This window comes from Diabrotica virgifera, chromosome 1 (assembly GCF_917563875.1).
Source record: "Diabrotica virgifera virgifera chromosome 1, PGI_DIABVI_V3a".
In the NCBI taxonomy this organism is placed as follows: domain Eukaryota; kingdom Metazoa; phylum Arthropoda; class Insecta; order Coleoptera; family Chrysomelidae; genus Diabrotica; species Diabrotica virgifera.
Window position 1 is genome coordinate 297,908,354 of NC_065443.1, and position 20,633 is coordinate 297,928,986.

Sequence of the window (20,633 nt, forward strand, 5' to 3'; positions counted from 1 at the left end):
ACTAAATTTACCCTAGGTATTTTGTAAATTAAATTTGTTAAGTTAACTTCTTCTATTAGTTTTCTGTTGACCAATGTTATTTCAGATCCAGTGTCTATCATAATTTTAATTGGTTTCTCGTTGATAAATCCATCCACAAATTTTAAATTAACTCCATTTTTCTTTTCGTTGTTTCCTGCCAATTTAATAAACTCCTTGGGGTGACAAAAGATTCCTGTTTGATTTTTGGTTTTTAGTGAGCGCCGTCGTGAAAAGACGCCGGTTGCTCATCGTTGTTTATATTTTCGTCATACTGTCTCTCTCCGTCATATTCATCTGTCTGGGTATTATTTACTTCTCTTCTATTTTCTCTTGGTCTGTCGGATCTGTTTCGGTTTTCTCGATATCCCTGTTCATTTTGTCTACCATTATTTCTGTTTTCTTGATTTGAGCGTGTGGTGTTTCTATTCTGGTATTCTCGATTTCTATCCTCATTCCATTGCCTATTTCTTTGTTCATAATTTCCTCTTCCGTTGTCTCTATTTTCGTTTTCCCTTCTGGGATTAAAATCTCGTCTTGTATAGTCCCTCCTATTTTGATTTCTATCTCTGTAATCCTGTGTTTCTCGGGGCCTGTAATCTTCTCGCGACCTTCTTGATTTTCTTTCTCTTAGACGTGATTCTCTTATTTGTAGGAATTGGCATAAACTATCTATGTCTTTGTAATTTTGCAATGTGATATGGTCTTCCAGCGTTTCCTCGAAATGTCTTGCAATCAGTTCGACTAATTGTTCCGATGAGTAATTATATTGTAAATGCTTTGCATTATTGTAGATTTGTAAAGCATATGTCCTTTCTGATACCCCCATCCTATCATGGTATTTCCCATTTTGCAATTCCTTGTTAATTTCCAATTGTTGGACTTTTCCCCAGAAATAATTCAAAAATTTTTGTTCAAATTGTTGCCAATTGCCGAATTCTTCTTCTTTACTATCGAACCATAGGCTTGCTTCATATTTGAGATGGTTTCTGATAGTTTCTTTTGCTGTTTCGAAATTTCCGATATGCTGTATTTTCTTTTTCAGGCTATTTATGAACGGCACTGGGTGTAATCTTCTTACATCCCCGCCAAACCTTATCTTCACGTCATCTGTGCTATGTATAATCATTTCTCTTCTTTCTCCGACATTCTGTTGAGTATTGATTTCCGCAATCTTTCTTTCCACTTCTTCTATGTCTGCTTGAATAGCGTTTTGCAACTTGTTTTCCAAACTTTCCATTTCTTTTTTCTGGCAATTCGTTATCTCCTTTATTTTATTTTGAATTTTCATTTCTTGTTCTTTCATGTGATCCTTAATTTTCATTTCATACTTTTCTATGCGTTCCTCCATTTTCTTGTTGTTCTCTTCTATGGCTTGTTTTGTTTCCTTCAGATTTTCTTGCATTATTCTTTTTGTTTCATCCATTTTCTGTTGTGTTTCATCCATTTTTTGATCCAATTTTTGTTGTGTTTCATCTATTTTTTGTTGTGTTTCATCCATTTTTTGTTGTGTTTCATCCATTTTTTGATCCACTTTATCCATTTTCTTTGATGTTTCTTCCTGATTTTTCTCCATTGCTTGTTTTGTTTCCTCCTGATTTTTATCCATTTTTTGTTCTATTCTTTGTGACTGGAGTTGCATCATTTGTAATAATTTATCTATTCCTGATAATTCTTGCTGTTCTGATGCCATGATTGTCGTGTCTAAAATATCTTCTTGGTCTGAATTATTCTCTTGATTTGAATGTTCTTTTTGTTTTTTGTTGTCTTTGCTTTGGCTTCTTGTCACAGACATTTGTTTTCAAGAAGTACTGTCCCCGCCAAATATGAAATTTTACTAGTATGTTACCAAGACGACTTTTTCTCACCCAAATATTATAAATTGTCAATAAATATATCAAATGTAAATATCGTAAAAATAAAATATTAAATCAGTTATGTAAAATTTGTACCTAAAGAGATCTAAAATTTTATGTTATCAAATGTAAGTATCTCACTTTTTACCACAGGCATATAAATTTTCAAATACCGGCTTTACTCTTTCTATCCTTCAAATTTGCCACTAGAAATACTTTACAATGCCCTCCACGTTGGACGACAGTTGATGTGATCTTGATTATTGATATGAGATAATATTTTTATATGTCATTTAATTTAATCAATGCTTTAATACTAATCTAATTAATTTACCAGATCACATATCAATGTGTTTTCAATCTCAGGGCTTTTTATAAAATTAAGTACTTACATACGTGGCTTCTAAGTATTTCTTAATGGTTCCTAATCGGGATAGGAAAGAAAAGAGTAAAATAATAACACATATGGGTTACAATTGTAATCAAAATATTGTTTATTTTATTTAAATGGCAATCACTGCTTAATATTTGCTATATCTTATTATTCTTAAACATAACATTTACACATGGGAATCTTATTTCCTTTTTGTTTCCAATTGAAAGTTTTTATTAACATTTAACTATTATGATTTATTAGCAACAATTCTATTTAAGTTTGATGAAGCTTTTCTGATATTATTGATTATGTTTCTTCAATTTTAAATGTGGTATTTAATACGAAAAACCCATACATTCATGTCCAAACAAATGAGACTGACCTTTTTCTGGTGCTCTGAGAATGTCTTCACACAAGACCCGTTTCCTGCTATCCTTGGCTGCAATCAAAACCTCGTCCTGGCTTCCAGTAATGTTCTCCTCTGAAACTAGCTCGTATAGCTCTCGTTTCCTGCTTCTGTCGTGATGCTGTGTTCTACCTTTTTCGAAACTGCAATCAGCTACCGGGAACTCTTGGCTCAAGGAGGTTCTTTTACTCTCAACCTGGCCTACCTCTCGTTCTACGATCGATAATCCACACTCACGGAACTACACCGGCTTTCTCACTCTCCGTACACTACCGTCTACTACTCGACTTCACTTCTCGACAGCTCCTAACATTCTGATCTCTATTTCTCATTCATTCCCTACTTTCTAAATATCCCTTCCAGATTCACAAACCAAAATTCCACCACCAACTCTCATTCGCAGTATTCCTCAAAACCAATTTTTAAACTTTCTAAATATGCTTAATGGATTTCAAAGAAAATAGTTAATTCCCATTCTAAAATTACTTTCTACTATATACAAATTTTAATGACCTTTTAACGATTTCACTTGAGTCTTATTTAATCACTTCTTAAAATTAAATATAACAATTTGTTGTATACAGGTTGTTCTAAATTTATATGCCCGTGGTTGAGAAAATTGAAAATATTTTATATTAAATTGAATTTTGTCTATAATTATCAAATTTTAATTTTCATATCAAATAGAAATATAACAATAGATATCTCAAATTACCACTCTTTCGTAGAATGACCCATATATTCGTGGATTTTACTGCATATGTTCTGCCGTTTCTTTTTTGTTGTCACAGAAACGACAGTTCTCACGATCTGATTTGCCCATTTTTTTGAGATGATATCTCAGACGGCAGTGAACAATGGGACGGCCAATGACCATTTTTATATCTTTCTTACTCATTTCGAGAAGGCGGTTCGTTGCAGTAGTCGACACTTTTATGAGCCTTTTGCTTGCCTTTGTTTTGGTGTGATAGACCAATCTTCTTCTTCTTAGCCTTCTATCGTCCACGTTTGGACATAGGCCTCTCCCAACTCCTTCCATCGGTCTCTATCCTGAGCAACATATTTCCAATTCGTTCCGGCTACTCTTTTAATATCATCAACCCAATATAGTTGTAGTTAATTGAGTTCTCAGATCCAGACTTCCTCTCTGATGTGGCTTTTCGATAGTTTACAGAAGGGTTCTGGACCTTGGAATGGCGTATTAATTAGTTCCTTCTTTTGCGAGACTGTTAGCTTCCTCATTTCCTGCAATTCTCCTGTGAACTGGCACCTATATCAAACTTTTTTTTGCGCGTTCCACCAGCTTATTGAGTGATTTAACAAGCTGTACACCATAGTCTTTAAATATGACAGCTTAATTTTCAACTTCCTGTGGAACTATCATTTCTGTCTTGTCATCGTTCGGGGGTCTCTATCCATTTCATTGTCACTTGCTGTCATACTTTCACCATGTGAACAAGTCAAATCCACAGCTCAGATGTTACCTGGGGCAGATTAGAAAAATATTTTAAAAATCCACGCTTAATATAGCATTTTAAACCAATGTTTCCTTGACAGACTACTTTTACTGGGCTTTGACCCACATATTTTTGTTAAATAATATCATGGTGGTTAGCATGTACATTGCACGTGAGTATAACCTATAACTTTTCTTAACCCTAGTCAAAATTTTAATATCTTTGCATTATTTTACCAGGTTATATTCATTTTAGGTAAGTACTGATGATGACTGGTAAACCAGTCGAAAACTAGTTATGTGATTTTGATGTAGCCCTTTTGAGGGATTTTAAATGTACCTTTTATAAAGGATTTTACTGTTTTTTGTATTACATGGTATACAGCCAACTACAGGAAAACTTTTTCCTTGTGAATTTTTGAAATATATTTTCTTATACAAAGTTTTCTAATATCATTTTTTTTCTTTCAGGAATCTCTTAGCAATCCCGAATCCACTTTTTCCCACAAGCAACGTAGAGTTGAAATCGTCGGTTTCCACCCCACTGCAGATTTTTTGTTGCATTCCACATCTTTCACCACACTCACTCTGTGGGACTTAATGACTGAACAAGAGATATTTTCCAACTCAGACCCATCAGAAGTGATCCAGTCGGTGAGCTGGAAAAGGGATGGTACTTTGCTGGCTACATCGGCAAAAGATAAACAAGTGAGTATGATACCAAAAATCGTGATAGTTTTTACCATTTAGACAATAATAATTGATAAATTCTACAGACCTGAGCAGATTATGATCAAAAACACCGATATGTACTTCTATGCTGCACTTTTACTGGAACTGGACTTTATTTTCTAACAGGAACAAACTTGTAACAAACAATAAATATACAGTCGGGAAAATGAAAGAATCCCCTTGAACGATCACATTAATCACTTATTTTGTATTTGCTGTCTTTTTGTTTAAATAACAAACGTTTGTTCCTAATCGTGCCTAAAGAAGTATAAAAAAAAATGGAATTCTGGGAATGAGAGCATTATGCCTATCTTAACGGCCCTTTATAGAAACGTTATCAGAAAAGAAAATGAAAAAAAGCCGTAATTATATCAGCGTAGGAAGCAATTATAAAGTACTCTTGACAAAAACAAAACCATAAAAATATACTCTTGAAATAAAATACGAAGATAGAAATAAACGAAGCTCTATGGCCCCCAAACAAAAAAACACTAAAAAAAATTTATCCGGATTAGCCCTTGGGTAAAAATATATTTATTTTGTAGAGAGTGTTGTTGTTTTTTTGGCTTTATATGACTGCGGACACTAAATCCATTCGCCAATTTTACTATTTTTTATTTTATTAGTCATTTTTTCGTATCTTATCCTAAAACTAATACTAATATTAATCTCTAATAAACAATAGGGATGTTCACAAAAAATTAAAAAGTCATTTTAAACATGTAAAACGATTAAGAAACACCCTAGGAATAATTGTCCAAAATTTCAACAAAATTGAAAAAGCCTTTCTATAAAAAATCTTTATTAGAAATCTAGCATTATTTTAAATTTCAAGAACGCTTCTCTATTGGCCTGACGTCACTAGTTGCATACCCCAAGCGCGCGCCATTCTCATAGTGTTACTGTTTACCTGTTTGACGTTTCAGGTCATTTTATTTTGTTCTCTTCTTGTTTTATCAGGGTTAAAGTGGAGTTTTATAGTGAATTTGTTTAGTTTAAAGTGGATAGACTGTTTGTAAGGACATATTTTGGGTTTTACAAAAATAAACAAATAAAAGGGAAGAAGGTTTTCAGAAAGCCGATTCGTATAAACTACCGACTGGAGTGTAGATGTAACAATGGTGTATGATTTATTGGCATCTTGTAAAAAAATAAATCTACCACAGCTTTACTGAGTGTATATTCCATATAATTTTCCATGTCTTCTTTAAGCTAAAAAAATAAATGCTTAATACTCCACAAAAAAAAATAGAGAAAGTTGTATGCATGCATTGTACGCATGCATATTGTATACATACATTGGCTGGTTATTACTTTACCTTGGTTAGGTGTATTAAAAATATTTTTATTCTTCTTCATGTGCCTTGTCCGTTGTGGACGTTGGCTATCATCATGGCAATTTTAATTTCATTTGAGGCGTTTCTGAATAACTCGATCGATTTTTGTCCAAATCATTGGAGTAAGTTTTTAAGTCATGAGTGTCTTTTCTTCCGGGTCCGCGTTTGCTCTCTATTTTACCTTGCGTTATCAGTTGGAGTATACGATATTTATCATGCCTCATGATATGACCGAAATATTTAAGATTTCGTTTCTTAATTGTAAAAGAGATTTCTTTTTGTTTTCCCATTCGACGTAATACCTGTACGTTTGTGTGGGTCGCCCAGGATATTTTGAGGATACGTGGGTACACCCACATCTCGAATGCTTCTAGCTTTTTCATTAATGTTTCTATTATTGTCCAGGCCTCTGCGCCATATAGCAAGACCGGAAATAATAACATTTTAGCAGCCGCATTTTTAGTGGGAGAGATATTATGTCGCAATGGGTGAAAATATTTCTCATGCATGTTGTTAAATGTTACTATGTCCTTTTCAACTCTAGATCTTATTTCGGTTGTTTCGTATTTCGAGTTGACAACTGTTCCAAGGTAAAAAATATTTTTGAACGTGGGTATTATACATTTTCATTTCAACCAATCTTTTCACTAAATTATTAATGATTTTAATATAATATAAAGTCATACCTACATCCACATGTAGTTATTTCAAGGTTTCCTTTTACTGTATGTATTATTAGAATCCCGTTTTTAGGAATATCCCAGTTTAAGGAATACAAATTTGAGGTCCCGAAACTTTTTCATTTACTCTTTAAGGGGGTAGGTGCAAAATCTTGGTCCAATGCTATTTAAATTCATTCATTTTTTTCGAATCCTGAGAAAACTAATAAGTATTTTTGAAAAATGTAAATGCAGAAAGAACAATTACATTATTACCAAGGGCCGAAAGTCTCTGCAAAACTTCTATAATGTTTATTTTATTAAGTTAGTTCTTTAAGTTAGTTATTTTAAGTTCTAGCTGCAACAAACCATTTCTTTTTCTGTTTTAAATTGGCTGGAACGGTAATAAAAATCTTGTCAGAACTGTTTTTTGATGTATTTACACACCCAGGAACAAAACACCACTTATTTGGCTTTATTTTTAATAATTAAATACGTAAAAAACTGCGCACATTCAAATACACTGAGTAAATAAGTATACAAAACTAGTCGTCGATCAAAGACGTTACGACTGCTGACGTCACAGACCGTAGCCTCGCTGCAGGGTACCGTTTTTCTAGCCTCCAAGAAAATCAACATTATGAACTCATTTATCTTAAAAAATATACATTTTTAAACAGTTTTATGATTGTTACGTTATTATATACCTTGTAATATATTAAATTTAACTATATTTAAAAATTAGTGAACATCCCTATTCTACTAATAAATAATTATCTTTGTATTTTTTTTTAAATAATTTTTTATAATATATTTTTTTTATTTATTTTTTTCTAAATGATGTTCTCAGAGTTCCACAGCAAAAACTGCAACATTCTTCTTTAGCCCTCTACTTAATTCGAAAGCTATTTTACTATGGACTGTCCAAGTTCGTCATTCATTTTTATCTACATATTTTTTTTATATTTTTTTAATTATTATATATTTTTTTTCTATTATATTTTTTTATATTTTTATATTTTTTCTTTCTTTCTTTTTTGTTTTTTTTTTATTTTTTTATATTTCTTTTCTTTTCTTTTTTCTTTTTTTTTTAACATATAACAATTTACAAGAAATATTAATATCTAAAATATGTTTATACAATAGTCGGTATACCAACTCATTATTTTCTAATGTTAATAAATAATTTAAATTAATGTGATGGTGGACATCAGTCAAAGAAAACAGTGAATTTAAAAACATATTAACTTTATTAGATTGCCCAACTGTCCACAAATACATTGTGGACTATCAGCTGTATTAATAGCCCAGTAAATGAACGGTAAATTCGGCGATACCGTGTAATTTTCAGGGGCAACTCCGAATTGCATGAAAATTTTAATTTAGGTTCTACTTACCCTCCACTTCAAAGTTGAAATTGTTGCCGTTGGTTGCTGTTACTTGGGGGGTGATAGTCACCCCTTCTCGAGGGTGAAGAAACATACGTTCAAGATAAGACCGGACATGGATAAATTGACCGATTTTAAGCAACTTTTGTTCTATAGAGTTTTTTACGTAAGTCAATACTTTTCGAGTTATTTGCCATTGAAAATGTTTATTTTTCGACAAAAAAACTACGTTTTCAGACTGTTTTTCGCAAATAACTCAAAAAGTAAATATTTTATCGAAAAAAATATCCTTAGCAAAAGTGTAGCTCATAAAAAAACCCAAAAAAATGGTGTATCAGTAAACTCTATCAATTAAATAAAAACAAAGTAGTAGCTTATGAAAAACACTTTCTTATTCGTCTAATTCCAAATCGAATATTTCAAGGTGAAATCACCGAAAAATTAAGCACTTTTCGGGAAAAACCCATTTAAACTTTTTTAAAGTGTTTATAAAAAGCTTTGTTTTAATTGTTAACAAAAGTTTTAGCATTAAAAATAAGCGAGTTACGCTCAAAATAAAGTTGACCCTCTTTTTTTTATAAAAAATCAAGAAAATCTCGCCGTGTTTAGCTCTCCACATAAAATTAATCGCTACCGCTTTACAAACAATTTACTTACCTATCTATTTTTTATATGATCTGTTAGTCTCACCGGTTTAAAGTGTTTATTTTTGAAAGGGTAATAATTGAGAAAGCTTGAATGGGTCACTAATCACGAGTGTATGCAATTTTTGAACAGCCATATCTTAACCAATTTTTGTATTTCGGAGAAACAAAATGAAACTAGCATATTTATAATAGCAAAACCTACATTTTTTAACTCTTATAAAATAAAATATGATGATAATAAATAAATATGATGGTGTAAGACAGTGGTCAAATCTCATTCTGCATATGGTTCTTGTCATCTTACAGAAAGAGTTTTTTATATATAAAATGGTTTCATAAACGTAATGTTTCAGGTTAGGATTTTGGATCCTAGAGCAGAAAACTGCTGCGTGCAGTCGGCAAATTCTCATCCAGGGATCAAAGACTCCAAGGTCGTATGGCTGGGTGACCAAAACAAAATTCTCACCACAGGATTCGACGCTCAAAGACTACGCCAAGTGATTATCAGGGACCTACGAAATATTGTAGAACCAGAAAAGACTTTAGAGTTAGATTGTTCGACTGGAATACTCATTCCTCTTTACGACGCCGACACGGGAATGCTGTTTTTGGCAGGAAAAGGTAGATATTGTATTTTTTTGTACACTTTTTATTGTTGGACTTCAGAATTATCGTTAAAAGCAGATAATAATTCTTCTTCCTCAGCTTTTACCGTTTCAAGTATCGCTGTTCCTTACTCTTCTTCGCCACTTATTTCTGCCCATCGTGGCTTCTTCACCTAAACCTTTTTCTCTCAAGTACCCCGCTACACAGTCCTTCCATCTTCTCCTCCATTTTCCTCTACCTCTTCTTTCATCAACTTGTAACAGCTCTATCCTTTGTCGCACATAGTTTTCATTTCTTTGTCTAACGTGACCAAGCCATTAGTTTTTGTTTTTGAACTTTTTTGAGACTGTAGCAGTGGCGGATCCAAGGGGGGGGGGCGATCGGCCCCCCCTCTCAAACCAAGTGATTAATTTTTTTATATACAGTTTCATTAATAATTGTCCATATAGTAACTGAAGAAACCTTAGCTCAAAATACGAAGATTTAACCTAAAACACTTAAATAAAATGTGGTTCTTTACTGAGTTACAGGGTGTTTTATCTAAAAATTTAAAAACTATTTTTGCTCAGCAATTTAAACTATTCGACTTATATCCCTTTCATACTTGGCAGGAAGTGTAGGTACTCTACAAACTATCAAATTATGTTAAACAAACGTTTCTGTCTATTACCACAGGCGTAAGACGGGGGAAAGTGAATGGTTGACCCTTTCCAAATTCAACGCCACTGGCGGAATTGCTATTTTAGTTAAATTTTTGAATTCTCCAATACTTTCTATGAAAATCATATACTCTTCATTCGTAACGATAAAGTCTTTAGTTTTTGAGATCTTTGAAGTTAAAAATGAAACGACACAGTGAAGAGTATATTATTTACATAAAAAGTATTGAAAAATCCAAAAATTACACTAAAATAGCAATTTCGTCAGTGGCGTAGAATTTGGGAAGGGTCAACCAGTCACTATCCCCTGTCGTACGCCTCTGGTAGTAGCTAGAACCGTTTATTATCTTAATTTAGTAGGGTGTACAGTACATACACTTTCTGCCAAGTATGACAAGGATATGGCAAAAAGTTTTAAAGTACTGTGTACAAATAATTTTTAAATTTTAATCATACTGCGTAACTTGGAACCATATGGGAAACTTTTTTAATATCAATTTTACGAAAAAAGTTATTCTTTATAAAATGCTCTACATAGCCTAAAACCTAAGATTCAATCATCAGATATCAAATTTTATTAACAGTATACGAGATATGTCAAAAAATATGAATTTCGCTCAAGAGTAAAGTGACTAACAGATCTGACAGTTTTCGTTCTTGCTTGTCTTCCTCGACCTCTAAGTATACGATTTCGTGAGTCATCTGATTTTACACAAATCCTGACTTTTTCTGAAAATAGCACATTTTGTCAATTCCCAATGTTCCATTTTGGTGGTGAAGACACCAATTTAGGCGATCAATCTTGTGCTGCCTGGATAACTCGGGAACCCATAACTGTTTCCTGCTGTATACTGCTTGGCACAAACTCTTCTTCTTATCCTTTCAACTGAAACAGTTACACCTGCAGCTTCCAAAAGCTGCATTTGGAGCTGCAGGTGAGACATGGTTGGGTGTCTTCCAGCTGATTGGACAATTAAACGATCGTGGCAAGTCGTTATTACTTTTTGGAGACTTTCCCTTGCTTTATTTTTGAGCTTTCCTAGTTCCTGTTACCCAGCATAGGTTTCGGACAGAACGCCCTGTGTTACGCCTAGCTCTACAGCTATGTCATTATGAGAACATTACTTGCTCCACAAGACCAATAATCTTTCCCCGTTGTAAGTTCTATAACCCCACATGAGGCATATTTTCGTTTTTGGACGCAAAATTTAGTTTGTTTATTTTCGTTCAATTTGCAACTTAAGCAAATATCCTATACCTTACCGAGCTGTACCATCTGATTGTCTTATAGATTTGTTTATTTTCAATAAAAACCTTTATTCTTCGCAACAATACCAAGTTTTTTCAAAAGAAATAAATATCACTTTGAAATACATGGTGATTCCATATATGTAAGTTTGGATGTGTGTAAAGTGTATACATAATGTTGTCTCGTCATTGAGAGGGATTCCCATGCCATTACATTTTCTTTTCCACAGCTTGAATGCTTGTTCCAGATAAATTTTGAAAAAGGTAGGCCAAATACATTTCAATGCCTTTCAATGCATCAGAAAACCTTGATCCAGTTTCAATTTTTACAGTCGTTCCATTACAGACTTTGGACTGCTTTGATAAAACCATGTTTAATGTTGGTTTTCTGTAGAGTTGACCATAGTTTGCTAAGGGGCACACTGTCATATACTTTTTGTAAATCTACGTACATCAGGTAAACTTCTTTATTTACGGCTGTTTTTTCTCAATAACCTGCGTAATAGAGTACAGGTGGTCTATTGTGGACCGCCCAGCTCTAAAGCCAGCTTGCTCCTCTGCTTTATAATTTCTATAATCATTTTCTATTTTGTGCTTAATATAGGCCAGGAACCGAAGCTTTTCACCTCGTAATTTTTACAGAATGGATCAATTTGCTTGAAAATTTGAGAATAAGTAGTGGATAGTCCATGGATCAAAATCTATATGATGCCGACAAGCGCTTTTACCATAGGGGTGGTTGCCACACCATCTCGGGGGTGGAAATTTTTTATTATATTTTGACCGCAAAAGTTGATAAAAATATTCATTCTAAGCCAAAAAATGTTCTAGACATTTTTTTGATAAAATTAATAGTTTTCGATTTATTCGCTATCGAAAGTGATAGTTTTGTATAGAAAAAATCAATGTTTTTCGACATACTCATTTACGATTCACTCAATTTTTGCCGTAGGTAAAATTTTTTCAAACCAAGTTCTTGGGAATTAAATAACCTACAATTTTATATTGAAACATTTTTTCGTATCTCTGATGCTAATCTTTCTATTCTGAAGAAAATGGCATTTTTTACCAAACTACAAAAATTCGTTATTCTCTTTTAACTACAGTTTTTTAAAAACTAATCATTCTAAGCCAGTCAAACTTCTAGAATCTATTAATAATACATAAATTAATTAGAATGAATAACGCCAATGACTAAAAACACCGCTAACTTACATTATTATGCTTCCAATTGGATATCTCCTTTTTTTTTTTCAAAAAAAATATATTGATTTTTTAACCTAACTTTATTATTAATTTTTTAACCTAGAAAGTTTTGTAAAAACTAATTTTGTAGATTTTTACAAGATCTATAAGCCTATTAATTTTAAATCTCTTTAAAATTTTCAGTCGCAAAAAGAGGTGACTTTGAAAGAGTTGGTAAAGGTGGTTTTTGTATGTTATTTGTCAATAGGTCACTCAATTTTTACCATAGACAAATTTTTTGCAAACTTGGTTCTTGGGAATTAAATAAGCTACAATTTCATATTAAACATTTTTTCGTATCTCTGATGCTAATCTTGCTATTGTCATTTTTTATCTTTCATATATTTCATATCTTTGCTATTTTTTCCAAACTACAAAAATTCGTTATTCGCTTTTAACTCCATTTTTTTAAAAACTAATCATTCTAAGCGGGTAAAACTTTTAGAACCCAATAATTATACATAAATAAAAAAGACCGAATAAGGTCAATGACTAATTTTCATTAGGGTGGTGATTAGGAGGTTGCTTGCGATCACTTTTCCGCTGAAAAAAATAGGGACTGACATTATTTTCATTATAAGTCACTTAATTTTTGAGCTAGAGACTTTTTTTATTTCTGGAGATAGATATTTTTAAGTGCTTTAAATTAGTTTGAACAAGTTGACCTCGAAAAATGCATAGTTTTCCCGTCTTTTGACTTTAAAACTACAATATTTAGCATTTGTCGAAGAAGAGCCAACATATAATAAAGTATAGCTCGATTACTATTTGTCTTAAGGGGTCATATACGTTTCTCGGCTTCAAAAAATCGATTTTATTTTTTTGCTTATTTTAAAAGGTACATCTCTTAGAAACATTTTAAGACCAGAACGAGTTCGATATTCGAATTATTGACGAAGTTACAACTGCTTTAAACGGAACTAGTCGGGTCGCTCCGCAGGTCTTGCAAAACTTTAAACACGTTTTTCTCGAAATAGCATTTTTCATAACGGTGGGCATGATAACTGCTTAACGGTTCGTCCGATTAACTTTATTTTTGGCACACATATTCTAAATTAGATTCACTATCGTGCGACGAGAGCTTTTTTGATTAAATTTAACCATTTTCGAATAGCAATAAAAAAATAGACAATTCTTTTGGTGAAAATTACGACTTTTTTTTAAATTTCGACCGTTTCCGTAATTAATTTTTTTTCTTAAATCCCTCTCGTCACACGAGAACTATGACCCTAAAAAATGATAAAAAATAAACAATTTTTGTTTCAAATAAATATTACGAGCTGAATCATGCCCACCGTTTGACCTGAAAAAAAAACACGTTCTACGCCACTGGACGCGGCCGCCATGTTTTTAATTATTTTTTAACTTTTACCATATGTTTTATGCTCCTTAAGAGTCCACCTTTAAAATTAAAAAAAAATGAAGTCAATTAGCCCAATAGTTTTCGTACAATTTATCATTACATTTAGACTACTTTTTAAGCTCGAGAAACGTATATGACCCCTTAAAGAAAATTAAAAAAACGGTTTTGTTTATTTTTTCAAAAGGTACAATTTTGTTAAGTAAAGTTCTTTTGATAAAACGAAAACTTTTGGAGTTATTAGCAGAAAACTTGTTAAAAACATTGATTTTTTCGATATAAAACTAACACATTGGATAACGAATAAATCGAAAACTATCAATTTTATCAAAAATAATGTATAGAACGTTTTTTTGCTTAGAATGAACGTTTTTACCAACTTTTGCTATTAAAATATAATAAAAAATTTTCACCCCGAGATGAGGTGGCATCCAACCACATGGTGAAAGCGCCTTTCGGCATGATATAGATTTTGATCCTTGGACTATCCACTACTTATTCTCAAATTTTCAAGCAAATCTATCCATTCTGTAAAAATTGCGAGGTTTTGTCCTATTTTAAGCTACATTACTTGGACTAATAAGTTTCCTATGCACCCTACTTATTGTGCTGTTTGCCGCAATTTCTCTGTAATTTTCACAGTGATCCTTGCTGCCCTTTTTGTGGATGGTTGACATGATAGATAATTTCCATTCTTTTGGCAATTCGGCACCATTTAAGCAGTATTGGATGAGTTTTCTTAGCTGTTCCTGGAGTTTGTCTGTACCGGCTTTCACTAACTCTGCAAGGATGTCACCATGACCAGGTGATTTTCCATTTTTCAAGGATTTAGTTATTTCTTCCATCCCTGATTTACTTATTTGTAGCGGTGATGAAATTATATGTATACATATCGTGTTGTCTTCCATGTTAGCAAATTCTGGTCTTTGTTAATAATACTAACATTAATTATTTCACAACAACCGTTTTTCAGGTGATACCACCATCCTGTACATGGAAGTAACTGACAAGGATCCTCACCTTATCGAAGGTATCAGACATTCCGGAGAACAGACCAAAGGCGTGTGTTTAGTGCCAAAACGTGCTTTAAATATAATGCAAGGTGAAGTAAACCGAATTTTACAATTGACCAGCTCTTCAGTGGTTCCTGTAACGTACCAAGTGCCCAGAAAAACTTACAGGTAAGCTACAGAGTATAATAACATTCCTGTATTCAACGGAGCTTGGAGACAACTTTTTAAAACGTTCTTTGAAAAATGTTTAAAAATATTGTAATATTCAAACGAGCGTTCGTATTTAATTACGACTTTATTAATTTATTTATACAAGCTTTCTTTTACAAACTCTAGCTTAAACTAACTCAAATAAAAGCGCGCTCCACTTAAATAACAAATAACGTTATTCTCGATCATTCCAGACTTCGCCACCTCTAGCTATTGTGTGACCTTCCACATACCGCACGTCTCTCTCCACCGATTCCACGTATATCGTGTTTCCGCTAGAATGTTCTCGGCCGGTGATTCATTGTTTTGCTACAATATCATCATCCAACCAATTCACGTCCACTGCTGGACATAGGTCTCTCCCAATTGTTTCTACATTTCAAGGTTTTGTGGTGATTGTTACCAGTTTGTACTGATCCGCCTGATATCATCTGTCCATCGTGTAGGCGGCCTTCCTATACCGCGTTGATCTTCTCTTGGTCTCCATTGCATGAGCTTTCGTGTCCATTCGTGGTGATACGTTCTATAACATCTGCGATACCGGTTCTTTGTCTGAGATCTTCATTTCTTATTTTATCCCGTAGGGTTACGCCCAGCATGGATCTTTCCATACGCCTTTGAGCAACCCTCATTTTCGACGCTGTTACCTTGGTTAGAGTCAGTGTCTCTGCTCCATATGTCATTACTGGTAGCACACATTGATCAAACACTTTTTAAACTAATCTGTATACTGCTCTCATATTTCTCTCACCGCTCCGTAGGCTGCCCAAGCAATAGTTATTCTTCTTTTTATTTCGCATGTTTGGTTATCTGTGCCAATTCTAATTTCGTGAGCTAAGTAAATGTATGGTTCAAGTGGAAATCGGTGGGACTGCGCATTTTATCAATGAAATTAGATATATCTAAGACACTCCAGAAGCCGCTAACGATAAAATGTTTTAACATCGCATTAATCATTGTAAATTAGTCGACGGATATTAGTACAGTGAAAATAATAAGACGAGAACTGGACGATAATGATTATAAAGAATAAATTTAAAGTATTTTCTACTTTAATGGCAAAAAAGGAAGCTCATTAGCAGAACCCAATTCAAAATTATTTTGCACATCATATTTGAAACATTATTTGGTTGAAAAATATCATTTTTGTTACCAAAAAAAATATATTAATTTGTCTGGACTAAATTACAGTTCTGTTTATCTTAAAAGGGATATGTTACTATCAACATTCACACAGTGTTGCCAAAATGAATTTTGTTATTTTGGGTGTAAATTTTCCCACCGATCTCCGAGGGTACAATACTTTTTCATTAGTTCTACTTCTTGTTCACGTATTATCAGTTGCCAGCTAGGAATCAGATTAGTCGTAAATTTAGTTTTAGTAAAATTTATTTTCAGGCCTATTCTCCAGCAGATAGCGTCTAACTCATTTAGCATTTCCTTTACTTCTCCTAGGTCATCAGTTATAAGGATTATGTCATTTGCAAAACGAAGACGATTTAACTTTTCTCTATCTATTGTGATCCCTTTATTGTCCCAGTTGAGCATCTTAAAGGCATATTTAAGAAAAGTTATGAATTGTTTTGTCGAGAGTGTGTCGCCTTGTCTTACGCCGCGTTCTATGCGTTTTATCATGTATCTTAACACTCATTGTTGACTCTTTATAAATATTATAGATGAGTGTACAATAACGATAGTCAGTGCGGCATTCTTTAAGAGCTTCTAAAATGCTATCCAGCTCTTTCGTATCAAAGGCTTTATGAAAAACCACGAATGTTTCAAAATATGCGTCCCTACAATTCTCCAGGATTGGCAGGTTTAAACCAACATGCTTAAAACCGTGGTTTAAACCATGGTTTAAACCAAATGTTTTTTTTAACCTCCAAACTGGTGTTTTTATTTAAAGTCTTTAATACAGCTGCCGCAAATGAAGAAAATAAAGATAAATAAATTCTATTTTTTACTTTCGAACTTAGCTATTTTGAATATTATTACGTTTGACGATGTTTTTTTTTGTTATTTTAATTTTTTTTGTATGTGTAAATAAAAATAAAGGGCCTCTTAATCATTTTTTCATTGTTTATTACTATTATTTTATAACATAATTTATTCATGTTTAAAGTATTTAGACTTATGATACTTTGTATCAAATAAACCTTGTTTTAACCAGATAAACCTGGTTTAAATAAAAAAACCTGGGTTTTTGGTTTTTTTTTTGAAAAAACCTTGGGTTTTGCCAACCCTGCAATTCTTGCACTTCTAGATCTGGATCCGCGTACCAAAAAAAAGTTGATTAATAGCAAGCTGAAAATTTGTTAATAGCCTAACGCTGTCTAGTCGGACAAACTTTGATGTATGTGAACACTGGAACAGGGGAAGTTTTAATTGTGGAACAGTTTAAATATTTGGAACGTCAGATTACGAAAACGTTCCATGTATTTTGTCAGACAGAACTTCCAATTGATTTGTTACCATTTTATTAAACTCTCATGCAAAAATCAGGCTGGTGTTTTTCACCAACTGGGCATTTTAATGAGTGGAACACGAAGAACATGTCAAATGACAGGAATCATGTTGGTTAGTAATAGCAGTCTGATTTTTGCATGAAAGTTTAATGAAAGGGTAACAAATCAATTGGATGTTCTGTTCGACAAAATACATGGGACGTTTTGTAATGTGACGTTCCAAATTTTTAAACTGTTCCACAATTAAAACTTCCCCTGTTCCAGTGCTCCCGTACATCAAAGTTTGTCCGACTAAACACCATTAAGCTATTAAGAAATTTTCAGCTTGCTATTAATCAACATTTTTTTGGTACGCGGGATCCAGGTCTATTATTTATAATTAGTCTTATTTATATTAACAGACCAAATAGTTTTTTGATTGCACATTATTATTTTTTATGTTACTGTTTAATTGTTAGGGATTTCCATGCTGACATATATCCAGACACTCCAGGTTATAAGACTGATTTGGTATCCTCAGACTGGTTTCAAGGTACCAACATTCCACTACAGAAAATGTCACTAGATCCAGCTAAGAGAGAACACGGCGAAGAACCCATAGTGGTTAGTATAGTATATTCATATTCGATAAAAAGATAATAATCCAGTGCAAAAGAAATTACCTGACATATATTGACATTTCACGTTGTATTGTTGACATATTTGACAGTGACACTGACGTTTAACATCATTTAAATCAGTATACACAGTATTACTTCAAAAAACACTATTCTATTAATACGTTTTATCTATTTTGATTAGATTCATCGAGGAACTTTGCAAGAAATGCGAGAAGAGTACAATAACAGAAAAATAACTGCAAAACCCGAACCCAAGGCTAAGCCTGCTCTTGCGCAGAAAATCGAACACCATCCAGTAAAAGGAATTATCAAAGATTTCGAAAAGGACAACAAGCAAATGGAAGCTTCGAACAAGCAAATCGAAGCTTCGAACAAGCTAATCGAAGCTTCGAACAAGCTAATCGAAGAAGAAAAAAATAACATTAATATGAAAAGTACAGAAGACGATGGGGATAAGGTGAGTAATTTTGTCTTTATTTGTTGTTTTACTGGGAATTTAGAGAAATTTTTCAATTCATTATCAACATGATTAAAATGCATAAAAATGTTTCTGTAACTTCCATCCTCAGAAATATATACTTTTCTGAGTATGGCAACTTCCTAAATTTATAGTCCATTCACTAGCGGTCAAATATTGCAAGACCTCCGAATTTTAAAAAACCGTTTGGGTTAACATGAAATTTGGCATACACATAGCCAACATGTCGAAGAAAAAATATGATACTGTGCCGATGTGTGCTTTTGACCCAGGGGTGAGTACCACCCCTTATTGGGAGTGGACCAAACATATGTTCAAAATAAGTTCGGAAGTGGATAATCTGACTAATTTTAAGCAGCTTTTGTTCTATTTATTTTTTCAATATTCTTCCAGTTATTTGCGAGTGAATATGTTCATTTTCAGCAAAGAAACCACATTTTTGGACGGTTTTTCGCAAATAACTCAAAAAGTAAGTATTTTATCGAAAACAGTATTCCAAGCAAAAATATAGCTCATAAAAATGTGAAAAAAATCATGTTTGTATGAAATCTGTAGACCCACTAGAAGCAGAGTTATAGCTAATGAAAAGTAGGTTCTTATTCGTCAAATTCCAAATCGGATATTTCAACGTGAAATAACCAAAAATCAAGCACTTTTAGGGGAAAACTCATGACAAATTTTTTAGTGTTTAAAAAAGGCTATATTTTGTAAAAAAAAGTAAAAAAAAAATTCGTGAAAATCATCCCAAATGAAATTAATAGTTACCGCTTCACAAGTTATCTTTAAATTTCATCGGTCCAAACTGCTTATTTTTGAAAGGGCTGTAATTAAAAGGGCTCAAACGAATCACTAATCACGAGTGTATGCAAATTTTTAACGGCCATATCTTCACCAATTTTTTTCTTCCAAAAAAAAAATCCAAAATGTTTAGAAGAGCAAAACCTAATTTTTAAGTTTTTTTGAAAAAAAAAGGCCTTTTTGTCATGCCTTGTATATCATATAAACAATACACAAGTAAATTATAAAATAAAGTCTTTTATACTTTACTTTACTTTACTTTACTTAAAGTAAAAAAATTTCATGAATTTTCCCCGAAAGTGCTTCAGTTTTTGGTTATTTCACGTTGAAATATTAGATTTGGAATTTGACCAATAAGAACCTTCTTTTCATTAACTAAACCTTTGCTTTTACTTGGTCTGTCTACAGTTCTACAGACTCCATACACCATTTTTTTTTCACTTTTTATAAGCTATATTTTACTTATATTATACAGGGAGTAACAAAAATACAGGTCATAAATTAAAACACATGTTCTGGGACCAAAAATAGTTCGATTGTACCTAACTTACCTTAGTACAAATGAGCACATAAAAAAGTCATAGCACCTTGAAGTTACAAAATGAAAATCGATTTTTTCCAATATATTTATTAGATTTTTATATATATCTATTAGATTTTTTATTGAAAATGGTCATGTGACACTCTCATGGCAGGAACATCTTTAAAAAGAAATAAAAGTGAAATTTGTGCACCCCATAAAAAATTATGGGGGTTTTGTTCCCTTAACCCCCTCCCCCCCAAATATTTTTCTACGTTCCAATTAAATTATTATTGTGGTACCATTAGTTAAACAAATAAAACTTTTTTGTTTGCAATTTTTCGATAAGTCAGTTTTTATCGAGATATTTTGAACATTTGTAAAATCCAACACAAATTTTTACATGGTAAGTAGGATTATAGAGACCTGGTAATAATATGAAAATTGGTGAAAATTTATTGTGAATTTACATTTTTTAGGTATATTTTGAAACATTAATATCTCGAAAAAATCCTAAGAGGCAAAAAAGTTTTAAA

At 32.6% G+C, this 20,633-nt stretch overlaps 1 protein-coding gene across 2 annotated transcripts in view; it reads left to right on the forward strand.

Annotated features, from left to right (window-relative positions):
- The window catches only part of LOC126879166 (coronin-7), a 79,146-nt gene that overhangs the window by 26,531 nt on the left and 31,982 nt on the right, over positions 1 to 20,633 (forward strand). For both annotated transcript variants that reach the window (XM_050642182.1, XM_050642183.1), the window contains exons 2-6: positions 4,584 to 4,820; positions 9,229 to 9,496; positions 14,967 to 15,174; positions 18,140 to 18,284; positions 18,483 to 18,758. In XM_050642182.1, the coding sequence (XP_050498139.1) occupies positions 4,584 to 4,820; positions 9,229 to 9,496; positions 14,967 to 15,174; positions 18,140 to 18,284; positions 18,483 to 18,758 (1,134 nt within the window). The remainder of the gene's footprint in view (positions 1 to 4,583; positions 4,821 to 9,228; positions 9,497 to 14,966; positions 15,175 to 18,139; positions 18,285 to 18,482; positions 18,759 to 20,633) is intronic.